Source organism: Stomoxys calcitrans, chromosome 5 (genome assembly GCF_963082655.1).
Source record: "Stomoxys calcitrans chromosome 5, idStoCalc2.1, whole genome shotgun sequence".
Classification (NCBI taxonomy): domain Eukaryota; kingdom Metazoa; phylum Arthropoda; class Insecta; order Diptera; family Muscidae; genus Stomoxys; species Stomoxys calcitrans.
In genome coordinates, this window is record NC_081556.1 from 155,667,523 (window position 1) to 155,681,823 (window position 14,301).

Sequence of the window (14,301 nt, forward strand, 5' to 3'; positions counted from 1 at the left end):
CCATCGAGCCACCATTCATCCATTTGCCGTCGCCGCCACCTCTGCCGCCATACACAAATGTTGTGCCACATAAAGTACTCCGCTTCTCAAGCTTTTTTTCTCGCAAACATTCTCTCTGCCAAAAACAAATTCCCGCGCCCGCGCATATCAAAAAGCTAGCTTTGACGCCGCCAACGACTTAGATTCGCTGTTTAACACCTAAATGGATGGCAAGACAAAAGCACACTAACGGATCCCAATGTCAGGCCAGGCCCCAAGTACCATATACAAGTTTTTTTTCTATAATTAAGATAAAATAAGTGAAAACGCATATGTATTTACTTATTTCACTTAAATTTTGTCGAAAAAAATTCGTTTTTTTTCTCCCAAAAAGTTTATTCGTGAAATCGGTTTTGCCAAATAGTTGCGCGGTCAAGATATATTTTCGGTTTTTATGGGGCAAGAACTTAAATCGGAAGATCGCTCCACATGGCAGCTATATCCTAATGCTCTTTACCTTATATGGCACATATATCAAGGACTCCAGACGAAATCAGGTAATAAATATGACCTTAATTTGGAAAATCAGTCCATAAGGCAGGACATATAATAATAAAGGGCCTTAAATTTCTGCGAAATCGGGTAGTAAATGCACCTTGTATGGAGCAAGCATCTTAATTGGTGAAATCGGTCTATATGACAGCTTTACCCAAACATGAGCTGATCTTTCATCGAAATCGGATAACAAATGTAGGTTTTATTGAGCCATGACCTTAAATCGAGAGATCGGTGCATATAGCAACTGTACATCAATGTAGTGGTTCTTTATTAAAAACTATTAACCTAAGCAAACTAAATAATGTGTAACCAGTAAGGAAAGGCAAAAGTCGGGCGGTGTCGACTTTATAATACCCTACAATTACCATATAGATACAAAGTGGGAGCTATGTCTAAATCTGAACCAATTTTAATGGACGGATGTTTTCAGATGGGTTATTAACCAATCCGTATCACATTTCAAGCAAATATGTTCAAACTGTAATAACTACGGTTCACAAATGATAACATTATTGCAAATCACCCAAAGTTCGATACTCGTCGAGAAAAGCGCTGTTCAAAATTTTGGCAAGATTGGTCAAAAAATGCTCTTAAAGTGGCTCTAGAAGTGAAAATCGGGCGATACACATATATGAAAGCTTTAACTAAATTTGAACCGATTTCTATAAAATTCATCTATAATGTCGATGAGCAAAAGAAAATCCTCCCTGCCATATTTCGAGGGAATCGATTAACAAATCACCATTTTATTGCATTATTACTGCAAATCGGACAAGAATATATAAAAATGAGAGCTATGTCTAAATCTGAACCGATTTCGAGCAAACTTTATAGATATTGTGGAAGTCGACGAGGAAAGCGTTGTACAAAATTTTGGGAAGAATGGTTAATAAATGCGCTTGCAGTGGCTCTAGGAGTGAAAATCGGGCGATATATATATATGAGAGCTATATCCAAATCTGAACCGATTTCCATGAAATTCAACGTTAATGTCGAGAGTCATTAGAAAAGTCCTCCTGCCAAATTTCGAGAGAATCGGGTAACAACTGACCATTTAATTGTATTATTACTGCAAGTCGGACGAACATATATTTGGGAGCTACATCCAAATCTGAACCGATTTTTTCTAATTTCAATAGGCTTCGTCTCTAGACTGATAAACATGCATGTACCAAATTTGAAGACGATCGGATGAAAATTGCGACCTGTAGTTTGTAAATTAACATGGGCAGACGGCCAGACAGACGGAAATAGCTAAATCGAATCAGAAAGTGATTCTGAGTCGATTAGTATACTTATCTATGGGTCTATCTCTCTTCCTTTTGGGTGTTAAAAGCTAATTCACTAAGTTATAATACCCTGTACCACAGTAGTGGTGTAGGGTATAATAAATACACTTTACTGATAATACTATTCAAATTTTATATATTACTTATTGGAGCCTTGCTAGGCCTTGGGGTTGCGCTCATAAAGTAAATTTGTTTTACGGCTATAACCGTGTCCCCTTGATTAAATGAAACATAATTTTAAAAGTGCTTCATAGATTAACATTTTTTGGTAGACTTCGATTAAGGAATCCAGGAGGCAACAATAAGTTTCCATGGCAATTACCTAGCAAAATATAAGCTGAAAGATGAAAAAGGCCTGGCCAGGCACTGGGATCCATTTAAAGGTTAATTCTCTTTGACTGTTCCCTGTTTAAGTTTGAGGCATATCTATGAGAAACGCCTGCCTCCCAAGTTCCGTTTATCATAAGATTTTATCTACATGCACATTAGGGAGGTGTTTGGTGGTTAAAAATTTTAAAAATTTTTGCTACCTGAATGGGTTATGCTCAGGTGCGCCTTCTTTGTAGTCTCCACTTAATAACTTTCGATGAAAACCATACTTCATATAGGTAGAAGTCCAATACTTTTCTATATCCAAATTTCAAATTAAGACTTAAGTATTGCTTTAGTTAAGTACCATTTTGAGAAAAAGGCTTGTCAAGCGTTCAGAGGTTCTTCAGGTCCACATTCTTATACGACTCTATAGATAATATCGTACGCTTGAATACTGTTTGTTAATATTCCATATTATTCTGAACGAAACACCATATATTTGTGTATGGGGGGTGGGGGCCTAAAATGGTTTGGGACCCAGAGGTCGTTGCCGGTTGTATATACTGATACATTTATTCAATCATATCAAATCCCGCATTGAATATCAGAAAAATTTTCAGCGGTGGTTATCCCCATACTAATGTTGGCTACATTATTAAGGTAATCTGCCATGTTAAAACTTCACTACCAAAAGGTGTCGCTATGCATCACGCTGTAAGGACTCCGCATAGAAAAGGAGGCCCCTTATCATTGAGCTTAAACTTTCATCGGACTAAACTCTTTGATATGAGAGAATTTCATTAATTGAATATTCATGGGAAAAATTTATTTTAGTAAATTTATTCAATAGTCGTAATGTAATCTTTATTGACTTTTGTTTAAGTTTCATATGGCATTAGCCATATCACCTTAAACACGATTGCTCCAAAATCTTGAACATAAAGAGACTTTTTGGGAGAGGGTCGGACACTTGTCCCAAAAATTTAATGCCAGTTTCGTAGTTTGCTCCCAAATAAATTACTGTATTACTCCAAATTGTCAATGTTTGCATAGGGGTTTAAAAATTGATCGAAATTGTTTTACATTAAAGGCCTCTTCAATCATCGTAATGTACTCTTAAATATCTTTCGCTCAAGTATCACATTACAAGTATAAATGTGTGAAGCGATTGCCGTCATCATGACCGACCATGATAATTGAACGTAAAGATGCCGTCGGTTTTGCTAGAGGTTTGATCACCAAGACACTTATCGCACACTGTTCCCGGAGCGATCGGTCCATTCGAGCGGAACGAGGAAGCGAGCTTCCTGACCTACAGGAGCTTGGATACAACAATAACATATTAAATTCAGCAAGCAAAAAGTATATTATAATACAGTTGAACCTCGATTATCCGGTTGCCTCGGGATCAAGATTAGCACGGAAAATCGAAAACACAGGTTATAGCGGTTTTTCTTCATGTGCTTTTTTTATCAATTGTTGTTAGAGCCATTTCCGAACCAACACCTTGACCAGTTAACTATCAATTACATACATAGAGATCAAAACCCAAAGCAGAGTGTGCCGGTTAACAAATGTAACCGGTTACTACTGGCCCACATAATCAATGTTCAACTGTATTGGTATACATCATATTTACACTTCATCCAAAGTTAACTCATTTTCCAATGTCAAGTCTTTTAAATCCTCATAACTGTCATCTCTGTTTCTTCATTTATGGAACCTTTGGCTGGATCGCAGTCCATCAACTGGAGTACTTTTGGTTTTCTATGATTCAAACGAGTTGTTATATAAGTGGCGAAAGGATCCTATGTATCCATCGCTCTGTAAAATACATCGGTTAAATTATCAATACGACTTGTTTTTCGGCATGAAATACTCTATAGTTTTTATATACTTTGATTCTACATCTTCTCCAAAGTTAACAACAGTGGTAAGTGGTAAGTAATTAATTTGTGTATTGTCATCTAGCCAAAAACGGACCAAATTTGGGTCGAAAGTATATGTTTTATATTAAAAAAATTTATAAATTGTATGCAATTTGTGTGAAAGCTATGCAAAAAAATTGAAACTAGGTGAACCCTATTGAAACCACGTTATTGTCTTCCAAAGAAAAAAATGCAAAATCCAAAATTTTATCAGAATTGACCGAAAAATATGCATTTAATGACAAAAAACCGGACCGGGCCGAACTTTGGATACCCACCACCTCGGGTATATACATAAACCACCTTTCGTCAAAATCCAGTGAAAAATGCATACCTTATGCCCCATAGCAGCTATATCGAAATATGTTCCCATTTGGACCAAATACTAATAAGTACAAGTCATTATTCAATTGTGTATAACAAAATATTGATCTTTTCAGTCGCTATGTCTAAAAATAAACCGATCTGAACTATATACGACACGGATGTCGAAAAGCCTAACATAAGCCACTGTGTCAAATTTCATTGAAATCGGATTATAAATGCACCTTTTATGGGGCCAATACTTTAAATCGAGATATCGGTCTATATGGCAGCTATATCCAAATCTGGATCGATCTGAGTCAAATTGAAGAAGAATGTCGAAGGGTCCAACACAACCCTCTGTCAAAAATTTTCCCGACATTGGACAATAAATGCGCCTTTTATGGGCGCATGACCTTAAATCAAGAGATTGGTCCATATGGCAGCTATATTTTGAAGAAGGATGCCGAAGGTCCTGACACAACTCACTGTCCCAAATTTTGGCAAAATCGGAAATAAATGCGCCTTTTATGGGCGCAAGACCTTAAATCGAGAGATCGGTCTATATGGCAGCTACATCCAAATCCGAACCGATCTGTGCCGTATTGCAGAAGTATGTCGAGGGGCTTAACTTAACTCACTGTCCCAAATTTCGACGATATCGGACAATAATTGCGCCTTTTATGAGCTAAAAACCTTAAATCGAGAAACACAACTCACTGTCCCAAATTTTGGCAAAATCGGACAATATATGCGCCTTTTATGGGCGCAAGACCTTAAATCGAGAGATCGGTCTATATGGCAGCTACATCCAAATCTGAACCGATCTAGGCCATATCGAAGAAAGATGTCGAGTGGCCTAACACAACTCACTGTCCCAAATTTCAGCAAAATCGCATAATAAATGTGGCTTTTATGGGCCTAAGACTTTTTTGAAACACTACAAAAATCCCATTGCAACCACAATACTTTTATGAAGATTTTTTCTTAAGTAATGAGGGAATGTGCTACTGAATGAAATCAGCAAGTTTTTTTGCTTCAAAATCTATTATCTAAAATAGGTAATCACGAAAAAATGTTGCGAAAAATGAACAGAGTCCAGCCATAAGAAATGAAGTATCATTTTTTTGTAAATAAAAACCTATTAAAACTGTTTGCGGATATTCACTTAAAATTGGGAATTTTTGGGAACAAAGGATACGAAATTTGAGGGCAAGAGACGGAAAAATACTGGCAACCCTGCTGATATGATACGAAACAGGAGCCAAAAAACGGAATCAATATGATATCCTGTTCTAAAGTAAAGCCTTTTACAGTCAGTAGGGCGGCAGCCCTAGCCGATTAAAGACTCCATCGGGCCAATCCGTTACATACAACCGGCTGACATGGGATACAAATGGTTATTGTTGTAGCAGTGTGTTGTACACTGAGGCGGCAGCCCTTGCCGATGGAGAAATCCATCGGGTCAAACCGGTACGTACAACCGGCTGCCATGGGATCATTAGAGGCAAGATCTGTGCTATAAAGCGGTTGAGTCAAGACTTCCACCGTTTTCGAAACATTTTTTTAGCGGTCTATGTCTTGATGAAAGATTTTGGTCTCGTTTCATTCGCTTATAATGCAACACACATCTCTGATCCCACCAAATACATAGAATTACCCATGACATAATCACCAGGTAGTATACCGTAAACAGCTGAGTAAATTTTTTCTCTCGAAGTGCACTATCTGTGAACTAGTTTTGGTTGTGCGTGTATTATAGTTAAGAACCACACATACAAACAACGAAAAATGACCTAGCATCAGCATGCATTTCGAAGGCTGCCTAGGGCTACAACTGCTTTAAATGCGATCAACGTATACAAAAGTACACTTGTTGTGCTGACAAAGATACCTTGGACTAACCATGTAGTGCTTTTGGATATTGTGGCTAGATAAATTGCTACGACCACTGATGTGAGGCTAAGGGAGCTTTCTGTTTGCTCATGTGGCGGCTACGGACACTTTGTTATCACTGAAGATATCTGTATCCGTTCACAATTGGCAGACTAATTTGCACCAATTTTTTTCTGATCCCACTGTGCGTCACTTGTTTAACTGCCCAGCTAGACCCACTCAATCCCATGGCAGCATCTTCCCTCCTTAACAAATTCAAAGGGACGGTGTTGGTTTCATCGTAGCTCTTCGATGAGGATGATTCCATCTTTTCTTGTTGCCTGGAAGGATACAATGTTTTAATTTTTCAATATTTTCCAAATAATTCCGCAAATTTTTCACTTACCTTCTAATGTAAAACAACCGACTTGAGGTAAAATTACAATTTCATTTGTCGATTTTTTTGCACCTGAACACTAGCTGCTGCCATGAATTTTCATCAACAGTAAATAAGAATGAAACAAAATTTAACAATTATCAATAAAAAATATTTATATTTTTTACTTTTTTGATCAATTTTGCCGTTAGCGTTTGTATTTTCATGTAACGGCTGCTTTTCATAAAACAGCTGGCCTTTACAAACTTGGCAAATTTGCACAAATTTTCGAGTTCCCGAACACAGCTATAGTTAAGAACCACACACACAAACAACGAAAAATGTCTCTAACTAGTAACATACTCAAAATCAGAGTTACACTAATCACTGATTTTGACGAATAGTGCACTCAATATTTTGTTGTTGGGCAACTGCCACTACCTGTAAATGAATATATCTTGGAATTACCGTTGAGCGGGCTGCCTTTTTGTACTTGCGGTTATTCTAATGTTTTCATTTAGCAATCAATAATCGATCATTTTCAGCAAGTGTTTTCTTCAAAGCATCTTTTTAGGCACAATAGTCAACATTAATATAGCGATTGTGAAAAAAATATTATAGTGACTACCAAATTTATTATTGACACAGACCATTTATGTAATGTTTCATCCAAATCGAGATTTTTGGTTTGTACAGCCAATATACATATAGAAGATTTTGCCCAACTTTGGTTTTTATTAAACCAAGTTCGTCAGTTAGTTTTTTAGATGCTTAACCAAAAATTATTGGTCTGAACGTTTGTGCAAAGACCCGACACTTGATAGAGTTGAGACACTCTAATAAACAAATACATGTTCATCTGTTCATCAAGAAAACGTATTGACTGAATGACAGACTGGACGTTGTGTCTGGCATCTGTTACAGTTTATTCGTTCATAATAATCAATGCAAATAAACCGCAGAATGCAAATCAAAATAGTAAACAAATGCTATGCTGTAATAGTTTCACATACGACAGACTACTTACTTTCCTTTCAAGTAGCAATGAATGATCTATAAAAATATGTGCACTCACGTAATCGTACATATGCGGTGGGATGGGCTTTCACTACTTTATCAACTGACACCCGCGACACCATGCCAAGATTACAAATAAGAATTATCAGTTTGAGTTTGAGATTGGTCATGAAAAGCATCATCATTGTCTTGCTATCGCTTTTATGTTTACACACATGATATTCCTGCAACGCCGAATAGTGTATACGAGAAGAAAAGTTTTAAGAGAATTAATAAGCATCGCCATTATCGCTGCTCTAATGTCGTTCAATTGTGGAGCATATGAGCTAAATGATCCACCGCCACCTTGCTCAGCCTATGAAATGCTGATTGTGAATACCAAACAGTGCGTATCGCGTTGTCCTATACGATGTGTAGACGATTGGTGCTTCGAGGATGGCGAATGTCCTTGTGAAATGTCATATATAACATCATTCACACATGGCTTGATTTGTGCACAATCCTGTCTGCCTGGCTGTGTAGAGGCAGGAGGGTATTGTGCTGCTCCAAATATATGTGTGTGCAAGCACAAAGGTTCAACTTTTGACCCTGTGAGCCAAAAATGTCGCAAAAATTCCTTATTTCGGGATAAATGCCGAGGGTAAGATGTTTTTGTTTGTTACCCATCAACGTTTCCATATAGACATTGACTTTTTTTTCCAAGACGCTGTTTGTATGGCCGTTGCGACAAAGAGGGAAACTGCAGCTGCGCCCCAGGATATAAATACATGGAAGGTTTACACTTTGGCCAACTTTGTGTACCCGAATGCAAACAGTAAGAATTAGTAGTATAATAGACTTTTGAAATTTATTGTCCTTTTAAGTCAGGAGGAGGACGGCCTTATCCGCCTTGAATCAGAGTAAAATCCCTATTAGGATTCCCATCAATTTTTCACTCAAAAGTTAACACTTTGCGTTGGGCACTTTTTCACACCAAACACCTTGATACTGCTGTTGTAACTTTCAAAAAGAACTGCAATGAAGCATTTGGCATCTGCACTACATACGTACCTATTAATGTAAAATGTGCTAAGTATGGTCGGGCCAAATCTTGGGAACCACCATGGCTAAACAATTAAAGGTGGTCTCATTTGTACAACAACCACATTCCATACGGTGCAATCCACCATCTTGCCATCAAGCTTATCGTCGTTTTGCCAACACACACAAACAAATTTGTGTGCGTGTGTATATACGTGTGCGTGCATGAGCGGAGAATATGCGAGAAAGAAGATAACAACAAAGAGAATGCAAACAAAAATCTGACATCTAAATACCGTCAATCCCGGACATCTTAATACCGTCAATCCCGTTAACAGCTGTTAGCGTGAAACCACCTTTTTAAATCCGCCTTGGAAACCCACCACCATGGATTCTGCAAAAATTTAAATTTAATAGACCTGAAGGGCATTATATGGGGGCCACCATAGCGCAGAGGTAAGCATGTCCGCCTATGACGCTAATCGCCTGGGTTCGAATACTGGCGAGATCATCACAAAAAAAATTTTCATCGGTAGTTTTCCCCTCCTAATGCTGGCAACATTTGTTAGGTACTTAGCCATATAAAACTTCTCTCCAAAGAGGAGTCGCACTGCGGCACGCCGTTCCGACTCGGCTATCAAAAAGGAGGTCCCTTATCATTGAGCTTAAACTTGAATCGGACTGCACGCATTGATATGTGAGAAGTTTTGCCCCTGTTCCTTAGTGGAATGTTCATGGTCAAAATTTACAATTTTGAAGGGTATTATATAACTCTACATACCAAATTTCTACCAAACCAGGCAAAAATTAAAGATTCTAGGAACCGAATAAATCTGAACCGATATGGCCCATTTGCAAACCCCAACGACCTACATCAATAAGAAGTATTTGTGCAAAATTACAAGCGGCTAGCTTAACGCGTTCGCCGCTATCGTGATTTCGACAGACGGACGGACATGGCTAGATAGATTCAGAATGCGAAGACGATCAGGAATATATATGTATATACTTTATGGGGTCGCAGATCAACATTTCGAGGTGTTACAAACGGAATAACTTGATTAGTATACCTCCATCCTATGGTGGATGGAGAATTATTTTGACTTTTATCGCCAATTTTTGTAGTATCCTTTCTACAATAAAGTGATTTATAACTCCTAATCCATTTCAGGAACTGTGGTCGTCGTGGGTTTTGTTTTCTGCCTAATATGTGTGCTTGCCGAAGGAAACATGAGCACTATGGACCTGATGGGCTGTGTTATCATGACAACGATGACTATATATTTTGATATTTTTAATAAAATACATTATGAAATACAATTTGAAAATTATATTATATTTACGAGGCACACCGTAGCGCAGAGGTTAGCATGTCCGCCTATGACGCTGAACGCCTGGGTTCGAATCCCTTCGAGACCATCAGAAAAAAATTTTCAGCGGTGGTTTCCCCTCCTAATGCTGGCAACATTTGTGAGGTACTAAGTCATGTAAAACTTCTCTCCAAAGAGGTGTCGCATTGTGGCACGCCGTTCGGACTCGGCTATAAAAAGGAGGCCCCTTGTCAATGAGCTTAAACATGAATCGGACTGCACTCATTGATATGTGAGAAGTACTCTCAAAGTGCGCGGTTTGCTATTTATATTCAAGTTCTTAGTTGGGACTTCCAAAGGAAAGATTAATAAAAATTGTTGGCATCACATGACATGTACCAGTTTGAGAATGCTTGGGCTAATACACAATGCAGAAAGTATTTATAACATTTGTTTTAACTACTCCATAAACTAAATCTGCTAGCTAAGTCCACATCAACTGGTGCACATATGTAGTACATATTGCATTTTTAATTGGATATATATTTTATGGTCTTTTGAAATTTAGAGAAATCAGTTCAGATTTAGATATAGCACCTACAAAGCTATATCTGTCTGGTGAACGACGCATCAAAAGTGCACCTATTCAATATTCAACCGGATCCAAAGGACGGCTTGCTTGCGGGCTGTGTTATCATGCCGTAGAAATGCCTCAGGACTAGGCTGGCAAAATATCGATGGTACTATCGATATTTAATTTTTTGCTGAGTATCGTTTGATTTTGGTATTATCGATACTATCGACATAAACAAAAGCTATGCGACGCAGAATGTATCATATGAGACACATTGCGCCTATAGAGGGCACTATTTTGTTGTTGTTGTAGCCACATTTTCATGTGGAGGTGGCGATCCTCGCTCCTGTAGGTGAGCAAGCTCGTTCCGGTCCAAAGGACCGATCGCCGCGGGAACAGGGCGGCCATCGGTTATTTGAAGGCGCCAATAACTCGCCTTGTCATATCGAGCATCATAGGCACTCAGTATTTGTGCAAGAGACGATGCCGCCCAGCCTCTCACTGAGACTCTCCGCTCGATACCGCTGATTGTCCGAGACTGCCATTGCAACTACTCTGTATGGAGCATTCCACTATCCGCAACCTGTGGACGCGCCCGGTAGCTCGCAGCTAAGCTTCTCGTGGCAGCAATGAACACCACACAGATTGGACCTCAATGGTCCAGCCTGTGTGGTGCTCACAACTATCACGTGCCGGGAGGGCGCTATTTTCATCCGATTGGACTAAAATTTTGTACAATGATTTCTCTCATGGCTTCCAATTGAGTTTAATAAATGTAGTATTATTCGGTCTATGCATTGGTATTGCTTCTATGTAAGTCGATCTCTTGATTTTAGTATTCTTGCTCACATGTACTTACTCACAAGATATACTCATTTACAGGTAGTGGCAGTTTCCCAACAACGAAATATTGAGTGCACTATCTGTCAAAATCAGTGATTTTGATATTACTAGTAAGCGCCATTTTTCATTGTTTGTTCATAACTATAATACACACACACAACCAAAACTGGTTGACAGATAGTGCACTTCGCGAGAAAAAATGTTACTCAGCTGTTTACGGTACACTACCTGCTAATAATGTCATGCTTACTCAGGGTGGAAAACATTTTCGTATTTGTGGATGCATATATAAGAAAGAATTTGTATATAAATATAAATGAATATAGTTCTATTGTAAATGTTTCTTTCATAGCAAGCTATTGCAATAAATCTATACGAAGTAATAACGACTGTGAAAGCTAGTGTTTTGCTTTTGGTCTTGCAATTACAACAACATTATTTTGAAACAAGTGGAAGATGCTGGCAAAGGCTTTTGGAAAGTTGTGCTTATTTAACTTTTACCAGTGAAAATACAACAAAATCTAATTATATTTACAAATAAAGCTGCATTCGTTTCTATTTAAATAGTTTTGTGTTTTATTATTCGTACATTTTGAAGGAGTAGGTTTTGGTTGAAATTACAACACATATATTGAGAACGGTCTACACACTCACATTGGTGTGTACACATGCATGTAAGCAGCTGATCAATTGATTGGTGCCATATTAATTTTAACATGTAAATGACAACATTTTGACCAAAGGAGCCAAAAAATCCAATTTGGTAACCTTGTCAAACCACTAAAAGAACGATTTAGGGAAATTTTCCCCCCAAAAAAAGTACTTCCTTAAAGAAGTGGTGGAATGGCTAAGATGCACGAGGCTGCTATATAAGTTCCTGTCCTCGGCAATCCTAAGTGTTGCCAGGTGCAATTTTACATTTTCATTGGAAAGTTTGACATTTTCTAGCATCCCAATATATGGACACAGTTGATATGGACTGCCGTTTAGTGATCTTTCTATAGCGGAGTCAATAGTTTGTTTACCTGGCATGAGTTTCGTTCATCATTTTCATGTAAACAATAGAAAAATGTAGAATAGAAAATAATAATATAGGCTTTTCCTGTCTTATTATGTGGCGCGCAAATCTTGTTTACTCTTTATTTTTGCCAAACGTCAAAATTTTACAGTATTAGAAAAAATGGTCGATTGGCACAGCAAAATGATTTTTTTCTCACCAGTATAAAAAACAAACCCCCTACGTCATTTTTACATCTCATCATAGGAGATTGCTATCATTCGACACACGCTCAAAATCCACAATTTTGACATTTGCTTTTTGTGGAAAGATAATTAATCAGCCGATAATAACTAATTTGACAAAATTACTAAGCTAAACAGCCGTTCTGTAGATTGTCATACAGTGTATGTACATCCGTTGAAATTCACACGTATGCTGCTCGTTTCTATAAGCCATTAAGATTAAATATGTACATATAAATATGGTCCCATAGGAATGTATATACATATGTACCTATACATATTATATGGCTCTCAGAAACAGGAGTCTTCAGTCAAAAGGCGAACAACGACATCATGTAGATCAGCAGATCAATTATTTCCTTACTACATTCTCTTTATTACTAAACAAAATAACTAATTATCTAGTTATTGACATATTAAGAGCATGCAGCATATGTATATACATATGTGTGTATGTATATATGATACGTCATACGACGTCAAAACGAATGTACATACTGTACACTATACATGTGTATGTATTTCTTAAGAGAATTTCATTATCTCATCTATTTTGTTGTTTATACCATTTTTGTTTGTGGCAGTTCAGTATCAAAAACCGGTAAAATCGAATGATTTTGTTTTGTTTTTAAGAATTCGGCGTTCACCGCTTATAGCTAGCGACTAAATAAAGTTAACAATTATAAACAATATTAAAATTTACCGGTATTCACAAAACTTATTGCAGCCTTAAAGTACGTTTATTTCGACAGTTCTATAAAGGAAATCTGTCAAATAAACTTACTTTTAAGCTGCTTTTATTTTGTTTAAATAAAAATAAATTTTATTTAAATTTAGACTCCTTAGAAATTCAAATTTATAGATTACTTTACTTAAATATTGTTGTTGGTACCTAACTTAATTTTTTTTATAAATTAAAAAAATGTCTTGTAATCATTATTTTTTTAATAAAGTTTGCTTAAAAACTCTTCATTATATGAAAATATTAATGTTTATCAAAATATTGCTAAAAATATTTTTGCTTATTTAATATATAAACTATAATAGTTTTTCAATAAAATGTCAGTGGCAACATTGAGCTAAGTTCGTAAACTATATGTTTACGCTTTCTGTATGTTTGTACCTGTGCATGCGTGCATGAGGGGAGACAGTTATTATTTCTGCGAAAAAGTTAATCAATGCCCAAAAAAACAGAATACGAAATAATGCACATCGGGTTCTCCATTGCAGATTAAAAAGTGTCTATGAAGCTTTCTAACCATTTGAAATATTAAGCAACATTCCATATATCAAAAACATAGAGAGTTGTCGCTCTGCTCTAATGCACGTACAATTGATGAGAGATTATACTCCATAATCAACGTTGACAAAGTGGAGTACGTGCCGCCTTCAAGTCAAATATAAACTGGTTAATATAATTTAGAACATGTGTTTTTGCGTATATAAGGTTAATTAGTACATATAAAACTTTTTATAGTTAGAAAGTTTTTTGAAGAAATTTTATATCAAATACGTAATCTCAAATTCTTCATTTTCAAATACCACAAAATGTATGTATGTATGTACCTATAGGTTAACATGTGTTATTGCAAATAAATCATCCATCCTGCTTATGGCGGGTTGCAGTTGCTTTCTCTGTTTCCATTGATTGTGGATGCAAAATGTTGCAAAGCCA

The 14,301-nt window shown here is 37.0% G+C and overlaps 1 protein-coding gene across 3 annotated transcripts; it reads left to right on the plus strand.

Annotated features, from left to right (window-relative positions):
• The first annotated feature begins 7,718 nt into the window (after nt 1-7,718).
• On the plus strand, nt 7,719-11,658 carry LOC106096094 (epidermal growth factor-like protein). Of its 3 annotated transcripts, XR_009398417.1 has the most exons (4): nt 7,724-8,277; nt 8,341-8,451; nt 9,829-11,354; nt 11,424-11,658. XR_009398417.1 is itself a non-coding variant. In XM_013263661.2 (3 exons), exons 1-3 carry the CDS (start codon nt 7,841-7,843, stop codon nt 9,944-9,946), a joined length of 666 nt encoding a protein of 221 aa, XP_013119115.2. In that variant the 5' UTR covers nt 7,724-7,840; the 3' UTR covers nt 9,947-11,658. The 3 variants fall into 3 exon arrangements, 2 of the variants coding, with proteins under 2 accessions (XP_059225372.1, XP_013119115.2); XM_013263661.2 differs by having other exon boundaries at nt 9,829-11,658; XM_059369389.1 differs by lacking the exon at nt 8,341-8,451 and having other exon boundaries at nt 7,719-8,277; nt 9,829-11,658.
• The last annotated feature ends 2,643 nt before the right edge of the window (nt 11,659-14,301 follow it).

Coding starts and splice junctions, on each gene's coding strand:
- LOC106096094 (XM_013263661.2), top strand. CDS start 7,841: ATGTTTACACACATGATATTCCTGCAACGCCGAATAGTGTATACGAGA. Junction 8,278..8,340: donor TTTCGGGATAAATGCCGAGG/GTAAGATGTTTT, acceptor TTTTTTTCCAAG/ACGCTGTTTGTATGGCCGTT. Junction 8,452..9,828: donor TGTGTACCCGAATGCAAACA/GTAAGAATTAGT, acceptor AATCCATTTCAG/GAACTGTGGTCGTCGTGGGT.